The sequence below is a fragment of the Zonotrichia albicollis genome, chromosome 37, assembly GCF_047830755.1.
Source record: "Zonotrichia albicollis isolate bZonAlb1 chromosome 37, bZonAlb1.hap1, whole genome shotgun sequence".
Lineage (NCBI taxonomy): Eukaryota > Metazoa > Chordata > Aves > Passeriformes > Passerellidae > Zonotrichia > Zonotrichia albicollis.
In genome coordinates, this window is record NC_133855.1 from 1,108,027 (window position 1) to 1,120,050 (window position 12,024).

General features: G+C 50.6%; 1 protein-coding gene across 1 annotated transcript; it reads right to left on the reverse strand.

Moving 5' to 3' along the window:
- Nucleotides 1–6,788: 6,788 nt before the first annotated feature.
- LOC141726628 (olfactory receptor 14J1-like) lies at nucleotides 6,789–7,544 on the reverse strand. The gene has a single exon (XM_074531579.1). It carries the CDS (start codon nucleotides 7,542–7,544, stop codon nucleotides 6,789–6,791), a length of 756 nt encoding a protein of 251 aa, XP_074387680.1.
- Between the last annotated feature and the right edge of the window lie 4,480 nt (nucleotides 7,545–12,024).

Genomic DNA, 12,024 nt, shown 5'->3' on the forward strand with positions numbered 1-12,024 from the left:
TGGTGCTGAGCAAAGCTGGATGTTTTTGAGGAATGCAAAGGGCCAAGGCCTGAGCCCCAGCCCCTGGCCAGGCAGATGCTGTCCCTCCCTCCTTGCTCAGGGCTCTTGCCGGGATGGGCACTGGCATGTGGGGATGTGCAATGGCAAGGGCAGGAGCATGGGGTGGCCCCTGGCAGGCTGCTGAGCAGGGACAAGGAGGCAATGAGGCCCCAGGCCTGCAAGGGTCACTTGTCTCCTGCTCCTGCCTCAGGCCCAGGCCCAGCAGCCATGGCCAAAGTGCTGCCCAAGGTGGCTCTGGCAGGGCTGTCTTGCAGCTGCTGCACATGCCTGTGCCCTGTGCAGCTCAGGCTGTGCTACGGTGTCCCTGCCCTGCGCCTCTGTCCCTGCAGGCTGTCGGCATTCCCCGGCTGCCCCACCTGGCTGGGCCCTTCCTTTGCTGACAGCTCTGCCTCCTGCCTGCCTGTGCCTGCCCACACAAAGCCTGGGGCTGATACCAAAAGGGTTCATTCCATGTTTACACTGCCTGTGAACTTTCAGCACAGGAACAAGGCATGCAGGGGCTGCTCCCCCAGCAAGGATGGATGGAAGAGAAGAAATAGACATCTGGCTCAAGGGTGCAGGGATAGAGGAAACAAGGAGTGAATGTGGGAACTTGAGGTGGATTTTATGGAAATGGGTAAATTGTAATTCGCATTTAGTGTCTGTATATAAGCAAGGCACTGGTAGAATTACATGTCCAATTAACGTTGGGAACTTTCCCATGTTGGACCTCAGGCCTGAAGAAATGATGCTCTCATAAACAGCAAATGAGTGTTAAGGAGCCTTTTTCTGATATTTTGGACATTTGGTGACAGCAGAGGCTGACAGATCCAAGGGCCTAGCTCTGACACTGTGGAACCCCATGGAACAAAGGGTCCATTGTGATGCATTGGAGCCCCATGGAACCTAATGTCCATTGTATCAGCACAAGGCCTCATGGAACCAAGGAGAGCATTGCTGACAGTGTGGAAGCTCATGGAGCCATGGGCTCATTGTGACAGTGTGGGGCTGCATGGAACCAATGGTCCATTGGGACAGTGCAGGACCTTCTGGAATCAAGGGGATCATTTTATGCTATGGAACCCCATGGAACAAAGCGTCCATGGTTATGCAGTGGAACCCAATGGAACCAAAAGTCCATTGGGACCCAGCAAGGCCTCCTGGAACCAAGGGTCTGTTGTGGCTCCGTGGGGGTTCCCAGAACAAAGGAGACCATTTGGACACTGTGGGACCTCATGGAACCACCTGGTACTGTGACACAGCAGGGCCACATGGAGCCAAGGGGCCACTGAGACACTGAGGAACCTCATGGAACCAAAGGTTCCTTGTTACATTGCGGGGCCCAGTGGAACCACTGGGATCATGGTGACACCGTGGTGCTCCATGGAACCAAGGGGCCATTCTGATTCTGCTTTGCCTCATGGAGCCAAGGAGCCACCATGACACCTCTGGGCCTTATGGAATCAAGGGGACCACAGTGACACTGTGGGGCTCCATGGGACAAAGGGGCCATTCTGACACTATGGAACCAAGGAGACCATTGCTCTGCTATGGCACATCATGGAACCAAGGGGGCCACAGTGACACTGTGGGGCTCCATGGGACAAAGGGGCCATTCTGACACTATGGAACCAAGGAGACCATTGCTCTGCTATGGCACATCATGGAACCGAGGGGGCCATTGAGCCACAGCAAAGCCTCATGGAACCATGGAGATCATTATGACACATGGGACCTGAAGGTACCAAAGGGCATTGTGACACAGCAAGGCCTCATGGAACCAAGGGCACAATAGTGACACTGTGGGGTGCTGAGTGACCAATGGGGCATTCTTGCAGTGCAGAACCAAGCCGACCACTGTGTCACTGTGGTGCATCATGGAAACAAAAGTCCATTTTGACACAGTATGGCTGCATGAAACCATGGAGGCCATTTTTACACTTTGAAGCCTTGTGAAACCAAAGAGCCACTGTGGCACTTTGTGTCCCTATAGAACCAAGGAGTCCATTGTGACACTATGAGACCCTGTTGGGCAATTGTGGCTCTGTGTGGCACCATGGAACCAAGGGACCATTGTGACACTACAGGAACTAAGGATGTGACATCCCCATGGAACTAAGGATTCATGGAACAATGTGGGAGTCATGGAATCAGAGGTCCATTGTGACTTTGCAGGGCCTCATGGAACTAAGGGGAGGGACAATTCTGACACTGTGGGGCCCAATGGAAGCAAGGGGCCAGTGTGACACAGCTGGGCCTCATGCAGCCAAGGGCCACTGGGATCCTGAGGACCCCAAAAGAACCAAGGGGCCATTCTGACACTCTGCAGCTGTGGAGACCCTGAGAGGCATTCCCCAGGTTAGGGAGACACAAGAAGCTTCCCTCAAAAGCTGTTTGACCCCATTGGCTCCTTCCTCTTGTTCTCTGTCCCTCAGCCACTCCCTCCCTATTCCCCCATTTGGCCCCATCTTTGTACTGCCCTCATGGCACTGATCAGCTCCTTCCTCTCGAGATACAGGAACCTGGACTCCTCTCAGGAGTCCTGCCTTGTGACCCTGAACATCTCACCACACGGCTGAATTAAACATCTGTGGGTACTATGCAAAGGCCCTTTTTACTTCCGTACCCTGGGCTTTATTAGCAGCTATTCCGGCTGCAACAATGGCCCATTATGGCAGTGTGGATCCAAGGACATCATGGTGACACTGTGGGACCTCAAGGATCCAGGGGGCCATTGTGACACTGAAGAACTTCATGGAACCCAGGGTCCATTGTGACACTCCAGGACCTCATTGAACCAGGCAGACCATTGTGACACCACAGAACCTCATAGCACTGAGGGTTTATTGTGACACAGCAGGGGCCATGGAGCCAATTGTCCATTGTGACAATGTGGATCTGAGGAGACCATAGTGACAGCATGGAAGCTTATGGAACCATGCGTCCATTGTGACAAAACAAGTCCTCATGGAACCAATGAGACCATTGTGACATCATGGAACCTCGTGGAACCAAGGGTCCATTGTTACAGTCCAGAACCAAGCAGACCATTGTGACAGTACAGAACCTCACATAACCAAGATTCCATTGTTATGCAGTGGGGCTTCATGGAACGAAGGAAGCATTGTGACACAGCAGGACCTCTTAGAACTAATGGTCCATGGACATACTGCGGATCCAAGGAGACCATGGTGAGCTGTGGAAGCTCTTGGAACAATGGGGCCATTGTGACGCTGGGAAACATCTTGGAATCAAGGCAACCATGTTACACTATGGAACCTCGTGGAACAAAAGCACTTATTGTGACACTGTGTGGCCTCATGGGAACAAAGGACATGGTTGATTGGACAGAAGCCCCTGGAAAATACGGAACATTGTGACACTGCAGAGCCTCATGGAACCAAGGAAACCATGGGGACACTGAGGAACCTTATGGAACCAAGCAGCCATTTTGACACTACGGAACCAAGGAGACCATTGTGACATCATGGAACCTTGTAGAACCAAGGGTCCATTGTTACAGTCCAGAACCAAGGAGACCATTGTGACAGTACAGAACCTCATAGAACTGAGGGGCCATTGTCATACAGCCAGGCCTTGTGGAACCAAGGGGCTGTTGTGACACACCAAGGCCTCGTGGAACGAAGGAGAGCATTGTGCAGTGCAGAACCAAGAAGGCCATTTTGACAGTACGGAACCCAATGGAATCAATGGCCCATTGTTCTACAGTAGGGCCTCATGGAACCAAGGGGCCATTGTGAAACTGTGGGGCATAATGGAGTCAAGGTCACCACTGATACTGAAATCTGATGCATAGAAACTTCTGAACAGAGTTTGGAGTATCTGAAAGCAGGTATTCTTTATTACAGCATGGTGGTCACTTGGGCCATCCTTCCTCCATGGGAGTGCACTGAGCATCAAATGAACAGAGTTTTTATCAGACACACTGATTATGTTTCCATTAGCTATCCCCACTTCCTGAGTTTATTTGACATAGTTGCACACCTTATCATAAATCCTTTCATGGTTCTTTGAGTTTTGTCTTCAACATCCAGTGCCCTTTTAAGGTGGCTGTTCCTTGACCCCCCCTTTTGAGTAAAGGCAATATTATTGTTCTGCATAATTTCTATTTTGTCAGCCTTGCAGAGCTGAGCTGGCATCCTGCTTGTATTGTGTGTGACTTCTGTTTTCCAGAGGTACATCCTCAATCAGTTTCTCCAAGGCTGTCCTGTTCTACTGTCCTTGACAAGAGTAAATGTTGTTCTGTTCTCCTGTCCTTGTTTTAGTGCTCACCCCCCATGAGGCGTCTGCAACCCCCCCAACCTATGGGCCTGGGGTGGGCAAGTGTCCCTGGGGAACAGGAATGCGACAGCTGGGCTGGACTGACCCAAGGGATGTTCCACTCCATGTCACACCATGATCAGCAATCATCTGAGAGAAGCAGAAGGGCAGGGGGTGTAGCAGATAAATTTCTTTTTTAAGACATTTTTCTTTCAAAACGGCACCTACACCTACAGAATCCTCTCCTGCCACAAGGTGGTTGAACATTTTCTGTTGTTAAGAGTTTTCCTGTGGATTTGCATTTCTTCTGTTTGTGGTCTTTTCTTTTTGTGGTTGGTTTGTTTGTGGAGTTTTTGTGTTGTTGTGGGTGGGTCTTGTTCTGGGGTTTTTTTTTTTTTTTTTGTTTTTTTTTTTTAAATTTGGTTTTTTTAAATTTTGTTTGGGTTTGGGTTTTTCCCTATTGAACTGCCTTTTTTCTGATGCGTAAGTTTTTTCTGCCCTTTCTTGTGCCTTGCTTGGCGCCTGATGCCAAGATAAATTTACCCCACTCAGTCATCCTGCCCAATTACATTTTGCAGTCACCATTAAGTAGATGAGTTCAGGCACAGACTCCCTGCAATTTGGCAGCATCCACAAAGGAATTGAAAATACATTTCATGCCATTTTAGAGATGATAGAAATACTCCACAGTGGTGGCCAAGGGCTGGTCACTGAGGGATGTCACCAGGGAGTGGCTGCCAAGAGGACTCTGTACCATGGATGACATCTGACCCTCATTGTTCAGCCAAATTCCCACCCAGCCCATGTTCCACTCCTTCAGCCCAGCTCTCTCCAGTCTGGCTCTGAGGAGACCACAGCAGACCCTGTCCCAGGCCTGGCTGAAATCTGGGCACACAACATCCCCTTCTTTTCCCTCCCACGTGGGCTCTGCAGTCCCTGCCCTGTCCTGCCAGTGCCTGGAATGGCTGCAGGAGGATTTGCCACATCCCCTTCCCTGCTGAGCATGAGCAGGCTATGACTCTCCCAGTCCCCTTCCCTGCCCTGTTTTCAGACTAGTTCCATGTCTGCCCTTCCCAAGTGCCCAGGACCCTCTGGGATGGCTCTGGCCTTTCCAAGGGGGTTGAGAGAGGTCCCACAGTGACACTGCCCAGCCTTCCCAGCAGCCCTGACACCAAAGGCCTTTTCCACCTCCCTCAGTTCCAGGTCAGTGCCCAGAACACAGCACAGCCCTGTCCAGGTCCCTGGGCTGGTTCAGAAGGGAGGCAGCTCTGATTTCTCCCCAGACCCTCACTCTGTCCAATGTCTCTCTGTGCAGTCCATGGCTGCCCTGAGCATTTTTTCCTGGAGCCTCCCTGCCTGGGATATTTCTCTCTATGCAGTCCTAACCACAACCCAGCAAAGAATTCAGGTGTTTTCCCAGAGGACATTACTCTCAGAGTGAAGTGGCCTCAAGGCACTGTTTGTGCCACTGGAATTGTGCCACCCCTGGGTGCTGCTGGTGGTGTTTGTGCTCACTGGGGTTCATCTCCACACACACACACAATGCACTGCTGAGATTTCCTCAGCGCAGAGCAAACATGGCCTGCTGGCCTGGTCACTTGGTGTCCCTCCATGCAGGGACAAACAACCTCCTGCAGGTGGGGAGAGGCCAGTGCTGGCAATGGTGGTTGCAGGGGCTGGTGTGGGACAATTGCCCTGGGGCACCTTCCCAGGCTGCCCCAGAACAAAGACACAGCCCAGGCCCTGCTCTGCTGCTGTCTCAGGTCCATGCCAGGAGCTCTGGCTGTGCCAGGACACTGCTGTGAGCCCCCCCTGCACACTCCCCCCCTGCCCCAGGCACTGGGCTCTGCTGTGCCAGGGCATTCCTGGAGCACATTGCTGACAGCAGCTCTGGAGGGGAGCAAAGCCTCCCTGCCCTGCCCTCAGGAGATGCCCTTTGCTGCTGGAGCTGCTGTGCTGGAGCCTAGCTGTGTCCCAGCAGTGCCCATGGCCTGGCCCTGCCTGTGGCCACAGCAGGGACACGCAGCAGGAGAGTGACCAAGCTGCCAGAGCACTCCAGCCTTACAGCCACAGCAGGGCTGGCAAGGACAGAGTGCAGTTGGGCAGAGCAGCTCCAAAAGGACCAATCCCTGCTGCTCCCTGGCCGTGCTGCTCTGCTGGGACTCTTTTCCCCTTCTTCCCCCTAACTTCACACAGGGCACAGAGTTGGAATTCCAGATGAAACACGCACTGCAAGGAAGCGTCTTTTCTTCAAATGTAGCGATAGCCCAATCCCTGGTTTACAGAGCTTGTGGGTCAAATTCAAGAGAAAGACAGTGAATTAGATGGTGATTAAATAACTTCATCAAGTACAACATTATGACTAAAAACCCCACTGACCACTACCAAAGATCCAGGAAGGACCGTTGGGCCTGTCATGAGTTCCATTCCAAAAGCTATGCAAAAGAAAACATGCAATGTTCTGCTTCTCAAAAGCAGCTAGTCATCATTTTCCTCAGAGCATCCTTGAGCTTCTGGTTTCTCAGGCTGTAGATGAGGGGATTCAGGGCTGGAGGCACCACCGAGTACAGAACTGACAGTGCTAGATCCAAGGATGGGGAGGAGATGGAGGGGGGCTTCAGGTAGGCAAAAAATGAGGTGCTGACAAACAGGGAGATCACAGTGAGGTGAGGGAGGCAGGTGGAAAAGGCTTTGTGCCGTCCCTGCTCAGAGGGGATCCTCAGCACAGCCCTGAAGATCTGCACATAGGAGAAAACAATGAACACAAAACAACCAAATGCTAAGAAGGTAGTGAAAACAGAAACTCCAAGTTTCCTGAGGAAGGATTTTGAGCAGGAGAGCTTGAGGAGCTGTGGGATTTCACAGAAGAACTGACCCACGGCATTGCCATGGCACAGGGGCAGGGAAAATGTATTGGCTGTGTGCAGCAGAGCATTGAGAAAGGCACCGGCCCAGGCAGCTGCTGCCATGTGGGCACAAGCTCTGCTGCCCAGGAGGGTCCCGTAGTGCAGGGGTTTGCAGATGGACACGTAGCGATCGTAGCACATGACGGTCAAGAGAAAATACTCTGCTGAATTGAAGAATAGAAAGAAAAAAAGCTGTGCAGCACATCCGGAGTAGGAAATGATCCTGGTGTCCCAGAGGGAATTGTGCATGGCTTTGGGGACAGTGGTGCAGATGGAGCCCAGGTCGCTGAGGGCCAGGTTGAGCAGGAAGAAGAACATGGGCGTGTGCAGGTGGTGGCCGCAGGCTACGGCGCTGATGATGAGGCCGTTGCCCAGGAGGGCAGCCAGGGAGATGCCAGCAAGAGGCAGAAGTGCAGGAGCTGCAGCTGCCGCGTGTCTGCCAATGCCAGCAGAAGGAAGTGCCTGATGGAGCTGCTGTTGGACATTTGGTGCCTTTGGGTACAGGTATTTATACAGCATTAACACCTGCCTGGGAAGGAAATGGCAGTGCCAGATTGGACATTTCTTCACTCTGGGGATCGTGGACTGTTGAAAGAAGACTTGAATAGCTGGAGCAAGTCTTTAAGTCTATCCTGTGTATTTTTGTTGGAATTCCCTTCAAAATTAATTCTCTTCCTGTGAGGAAACTTTGCTAAACTTTATTTGAGTGGGGGTTTGTGTGCTGAGTTTCTGACTCATCTTCAGCACAGCTCTCAGCCTGAACACTCTGGAGCCCAGAAGGAAAACGGGGCTCCCTGTGCCCCAGTGCAGTCAGCGCTAGTCGCCACAAAGTTGCCCTTTGTTCATTTCACCTCTTTTAAGTGTGATCACACCTAAAGCTTTCTTGAAAACAAAGTGGACTTTGTGAATTCTCCAGTTTAAAAATAATTTTCTCCCAACTCTTCTCTCTTTCCCTTTGAAGCTGGACAGGGTAGGATACCAAGGGTTGGTCTGGCTCTCTGCTGCCTGGTTTCTCTATATCCAAGCCCTGTCCCTGCCAGTGCTGCCAGAGACCAGCCCAGGCCTGGGGGCTCAGATCTGCCCTGCAGACCCCTCCCAGCACAGGGCACTGCCCAGGGGCATCTCCCTGGCACCAGGGCCTTAGGGGCAGACCAGACAAACAGAGATGCTCCAAGCCAAGGTGCTGCTGCTGCTGTCTGTAGGGAGAGGAGGCTGAGGAGGCACTTTCTGAGGGAGAGCTGAGGCCCATCTGCTGATGCCCAGGCTGACAGTGCAGGAGTGTCAGTGGCACAGCCAAAGCTGACAGCCCCTTTCCCTTCCCTTCAGGAGAAAGCTGAGAGCAGCCCTGGCCATGCAGCACCATCTCCAGAGCAGGAGGAATCTGCCCTGATGGGGGTGGCTCCTTCCACCTCCAACTTCTCCCCTGCAGCATCCATGGGGAGCTGCCAGGCAGGCTGAGAGCTGCCCCTGGCAGGTGGCACATGGCCTGGGCTGGCCAAGAGCCCTGAGGGCTGCAGGAGCTGCTCTGCAGGACAGCCCTGGGCAGCCCTGGCTGCAGCCCCAGCTTCACCCCCTGCAGCCGTCCTTGGCAGCAGGAGCCGTCCTGCCCTGTCCCTCTGACGGTGTCCAGGGCAGCCCCGCTCTGCAGCACATCCTCCGCATCCTCCTGCTCCTGTGCCCCAGAGAAACTGGGAGAGTCCTCCTGGCACATCCCCCAGGCTGTGGGGTGTGCTGGCTTCAGGAGATCCCTCCAGGAGCACAGGGGACATTGCCCTGCACCCACACACTCACCATGCACAGGGCTGTGAAGATCTTTCCCCAAGTGAAGTCTCAGCTCAATGTCTTCCCAATCCTGATTGCCTTCAGCCTGTCTCTGCCTGGCTCCTGTCCCCTCAGTGCCTGCAGGCAGAGCCCTCAGCCCTGCTGGGCTGGGAGAGGAGCTGGTGCTGGGAAGAGCTGTTCCTTTAAAGCTCAGCAGCACAGACACAGCACAAGGACTTTAATGAGCCTCTTGGGCATTTGGTGTTGTTTACATCAGACTCAGTCTCTGAGAGAGTGTTCAAAAAACTTCTCAAGAACACAAAATTAAATTGAAACTCCAAAGTTTCTAAAAGTTTTATAAGTCTCTCTGAGAATGTGTCCCCAGGTTCCAGTTAGAGCAGAACACTGGAGGCAGTGATGACAGCTGGGGACAAACAAGGCCAAGGTGTCTCTGGTGCTGAGCAAAGCTGGATGTGTTTGAGGAATGCAAAGGGCCAAGGCCTGAGCCCCAGCCCCTGGCCAGGCAGATGCTGTCCCTCCCTCCTTGCTCAGGGCTCTTGCCGGGATGGGCACTGGCATGTGGGGATGTGCAATGGCAAGGGCAGGAGCATGGGGCGGCCCCTGCCAGGCTGCTGAGCAGGGACAAGGAGGCAATGAAGCCCCAGGCCTGCAAGGGTCACTTGTCTCCTGCTCCTGGCTTAGTGCTTTCCTTTTAATGGAAAAGAATCCCCCTCCTTCCCAGGCACCCATTGTGGGAAAACAGGTCTCCCATACTACTAACCAGTATGATTAAGCAGAAGCCATTAATTGTTTACATTATGCACTTATTTATACATTCTAACCCTACTGCATACACTGATCACGCTCTTCTTCATTGGAGCCTCTCTCTTGTCCTTGTGTTCTCCACACACTTCTCAGAGTATGTGATTGGTTACAGTTCAGGTGGTTCACAGCCCTCTGTTATCGAGTTCTTGTGATCTTGGTATTCTGTTTCTCAGTCTTTTCTTTCCTTATTTAGCACAGTTTATGTCTTAGTAACCTTGATGAATTCCTGAGGGCTCTGATAAGAACGACTACAAGCAACATGGCTCATGCACAGTGTGGCCCAAGTTGTTCAGATACATTGCTACAATTCCCTCTTCTTCTTCTTGCACCAGCCAAACCCTTTTTACTGTATTTTCTACCAACTGGGTCACCAATTTCACTATGCGTGGAATAATGCAAAGCAATATAATAATAACTACTAGTAGTAACAAAGCTCCCTTTAAGGTATCTTTCAATCATCCAGTTATTCCCCATCCCTCCAACCATTCATCCAAGCCCAAATCATTCACAGTTAATTTCTTCATGTTGTCTTCTAGTTGTTTGAGTTTCCTGTGAATGGAAGAGAGTAGGTTCATAAAACACATTCCTTCAAAATTCTCACACCTGTGCTCATGTGCTAACAGCAAAAAATCTATAGCAGCTCTATTTTGCAGCGTGCCATGTCTAATATTATCTAAATCAGTGAGCATTTGATTTAAAATAGCTGAACTTGTGTTCAGTGTGCGAATCCACAAAATCAGAGGGTTTTGGGGAAGCTGCAAAAGACAGGCCTCAGAGACAGCAGAACTGTGATTAGAGCTAAGCAGTAGCCATGAGATAGGTCAGCAGAAAAATTATTTAAAAAGTAGAAAAGCAAGGAGAAATAGAAAAATGGTCTGTCTTAAGGCTTGTCTAGAATAACTCCCTAAGATACAGAAAAGTTTATCTAGCAAGATATTAGGAAGTTTGAAGCTTAATAATGGAGCTCTGTGCATTGTGTTTTAAAGCTTACAAGCAGGTATTGTATTCAAAGTAAGCAAGCATTGCTTTTACCAAAGGTACATGGGCTTATAGTGGTTGGATAGAACTGCTGTCAATATGCTTTTGCTTTGTGGGATTGGTTAAAAAACTTATAAATTAAGTTGTACTATTAAGTTCTTGGTCTGCTGCTTGGGATGTGAGCTGCTTGCATCTTCGCATTGTCACAACCATGTAATGAGACTGATGCTGAAAAATAAAACAGCTCAAGGCACGTTCCACAGCAGTGCCTTTCCCGTTTGTGATTTGTACATAGCCCCTGGCTCTCTCTATACAGGAGAGACTGTTCAAAGTACTTTATGTTATTCGAATTTCATTTATTCTAATGTCATATACCTTTCACGAATTGCTCTCAAGAAGAACCAAATCCCCCTGTCTTAAGGCACTTTCATAAAAAAACGTACACACACCTCAAAGAAAGACCTCCAGTACTTGACCAGAATCATGAATCTAAAATATTTGAAGGGCCATAGCCTCTCATTATGTGGGTGACAGAATATGCTTGTGTTTCTACAGATACAGGACCCCGGTGGTTTCCCAGAAGATTTATCAGTCCCTACGTAGACCACAGATCTGAAGACAACTCTTCGAATGAACACAAAGTCAGCTCCCTCACCTACCATGCCACAGAAGCAGCTTTCTCTTGGAGATGAAGAAGAAAAAAATTCACATATCCAAACATTGTGGCAAGGACACTCATCACACGTAGATATATCCCACTGACAACGTCCATGTCAATCTCAAATGTAGACACACCCGTCCCTTTTCCATCCCTCTACCAGTGACCCTTTATGCCTACCCCTCCCTCTTTCCACTCTTGAAAGTACTCCTTTTTCCCTGCCTCAAACTTCCCTTAAAAAATTGAAGGGAGTTATTGGGAGGAGTTGGTAAGAGCTATAGAGAGAACTTAAGAATATTTAAGGATGTCTTAAAATAAGTCAACTAATATGTGCTTTTACCATCCACAAGTGAAAACTACCCAGTGGGAAAGAAGTATGATTCTTTGGGCAATACCGTCCAGGGCACCCTGCAGGGTGCCACCGTTGCCATCATCTTTATCTGCGCCCTCATCTGTATCCAAGTGACCACCAGCTGGATCATCCCTCAGCCAAAACAAAACATCTGGGTCACTTTGGTGAAGTCAGTAAAGCCAGACAATCTTTGCATGGCCATGGGATGTGCAGACGATCTGCTC

Excerpts from the sequence above, each read along its gene's own strand:
- LOC141726628 (XM_074531579.1), bottom strand. The coding sequence starts at position 7,544 with ATGTTCTTCTTCCTGCTCAACCTGGCCCTCAGCGACCTGGGCTCCATC.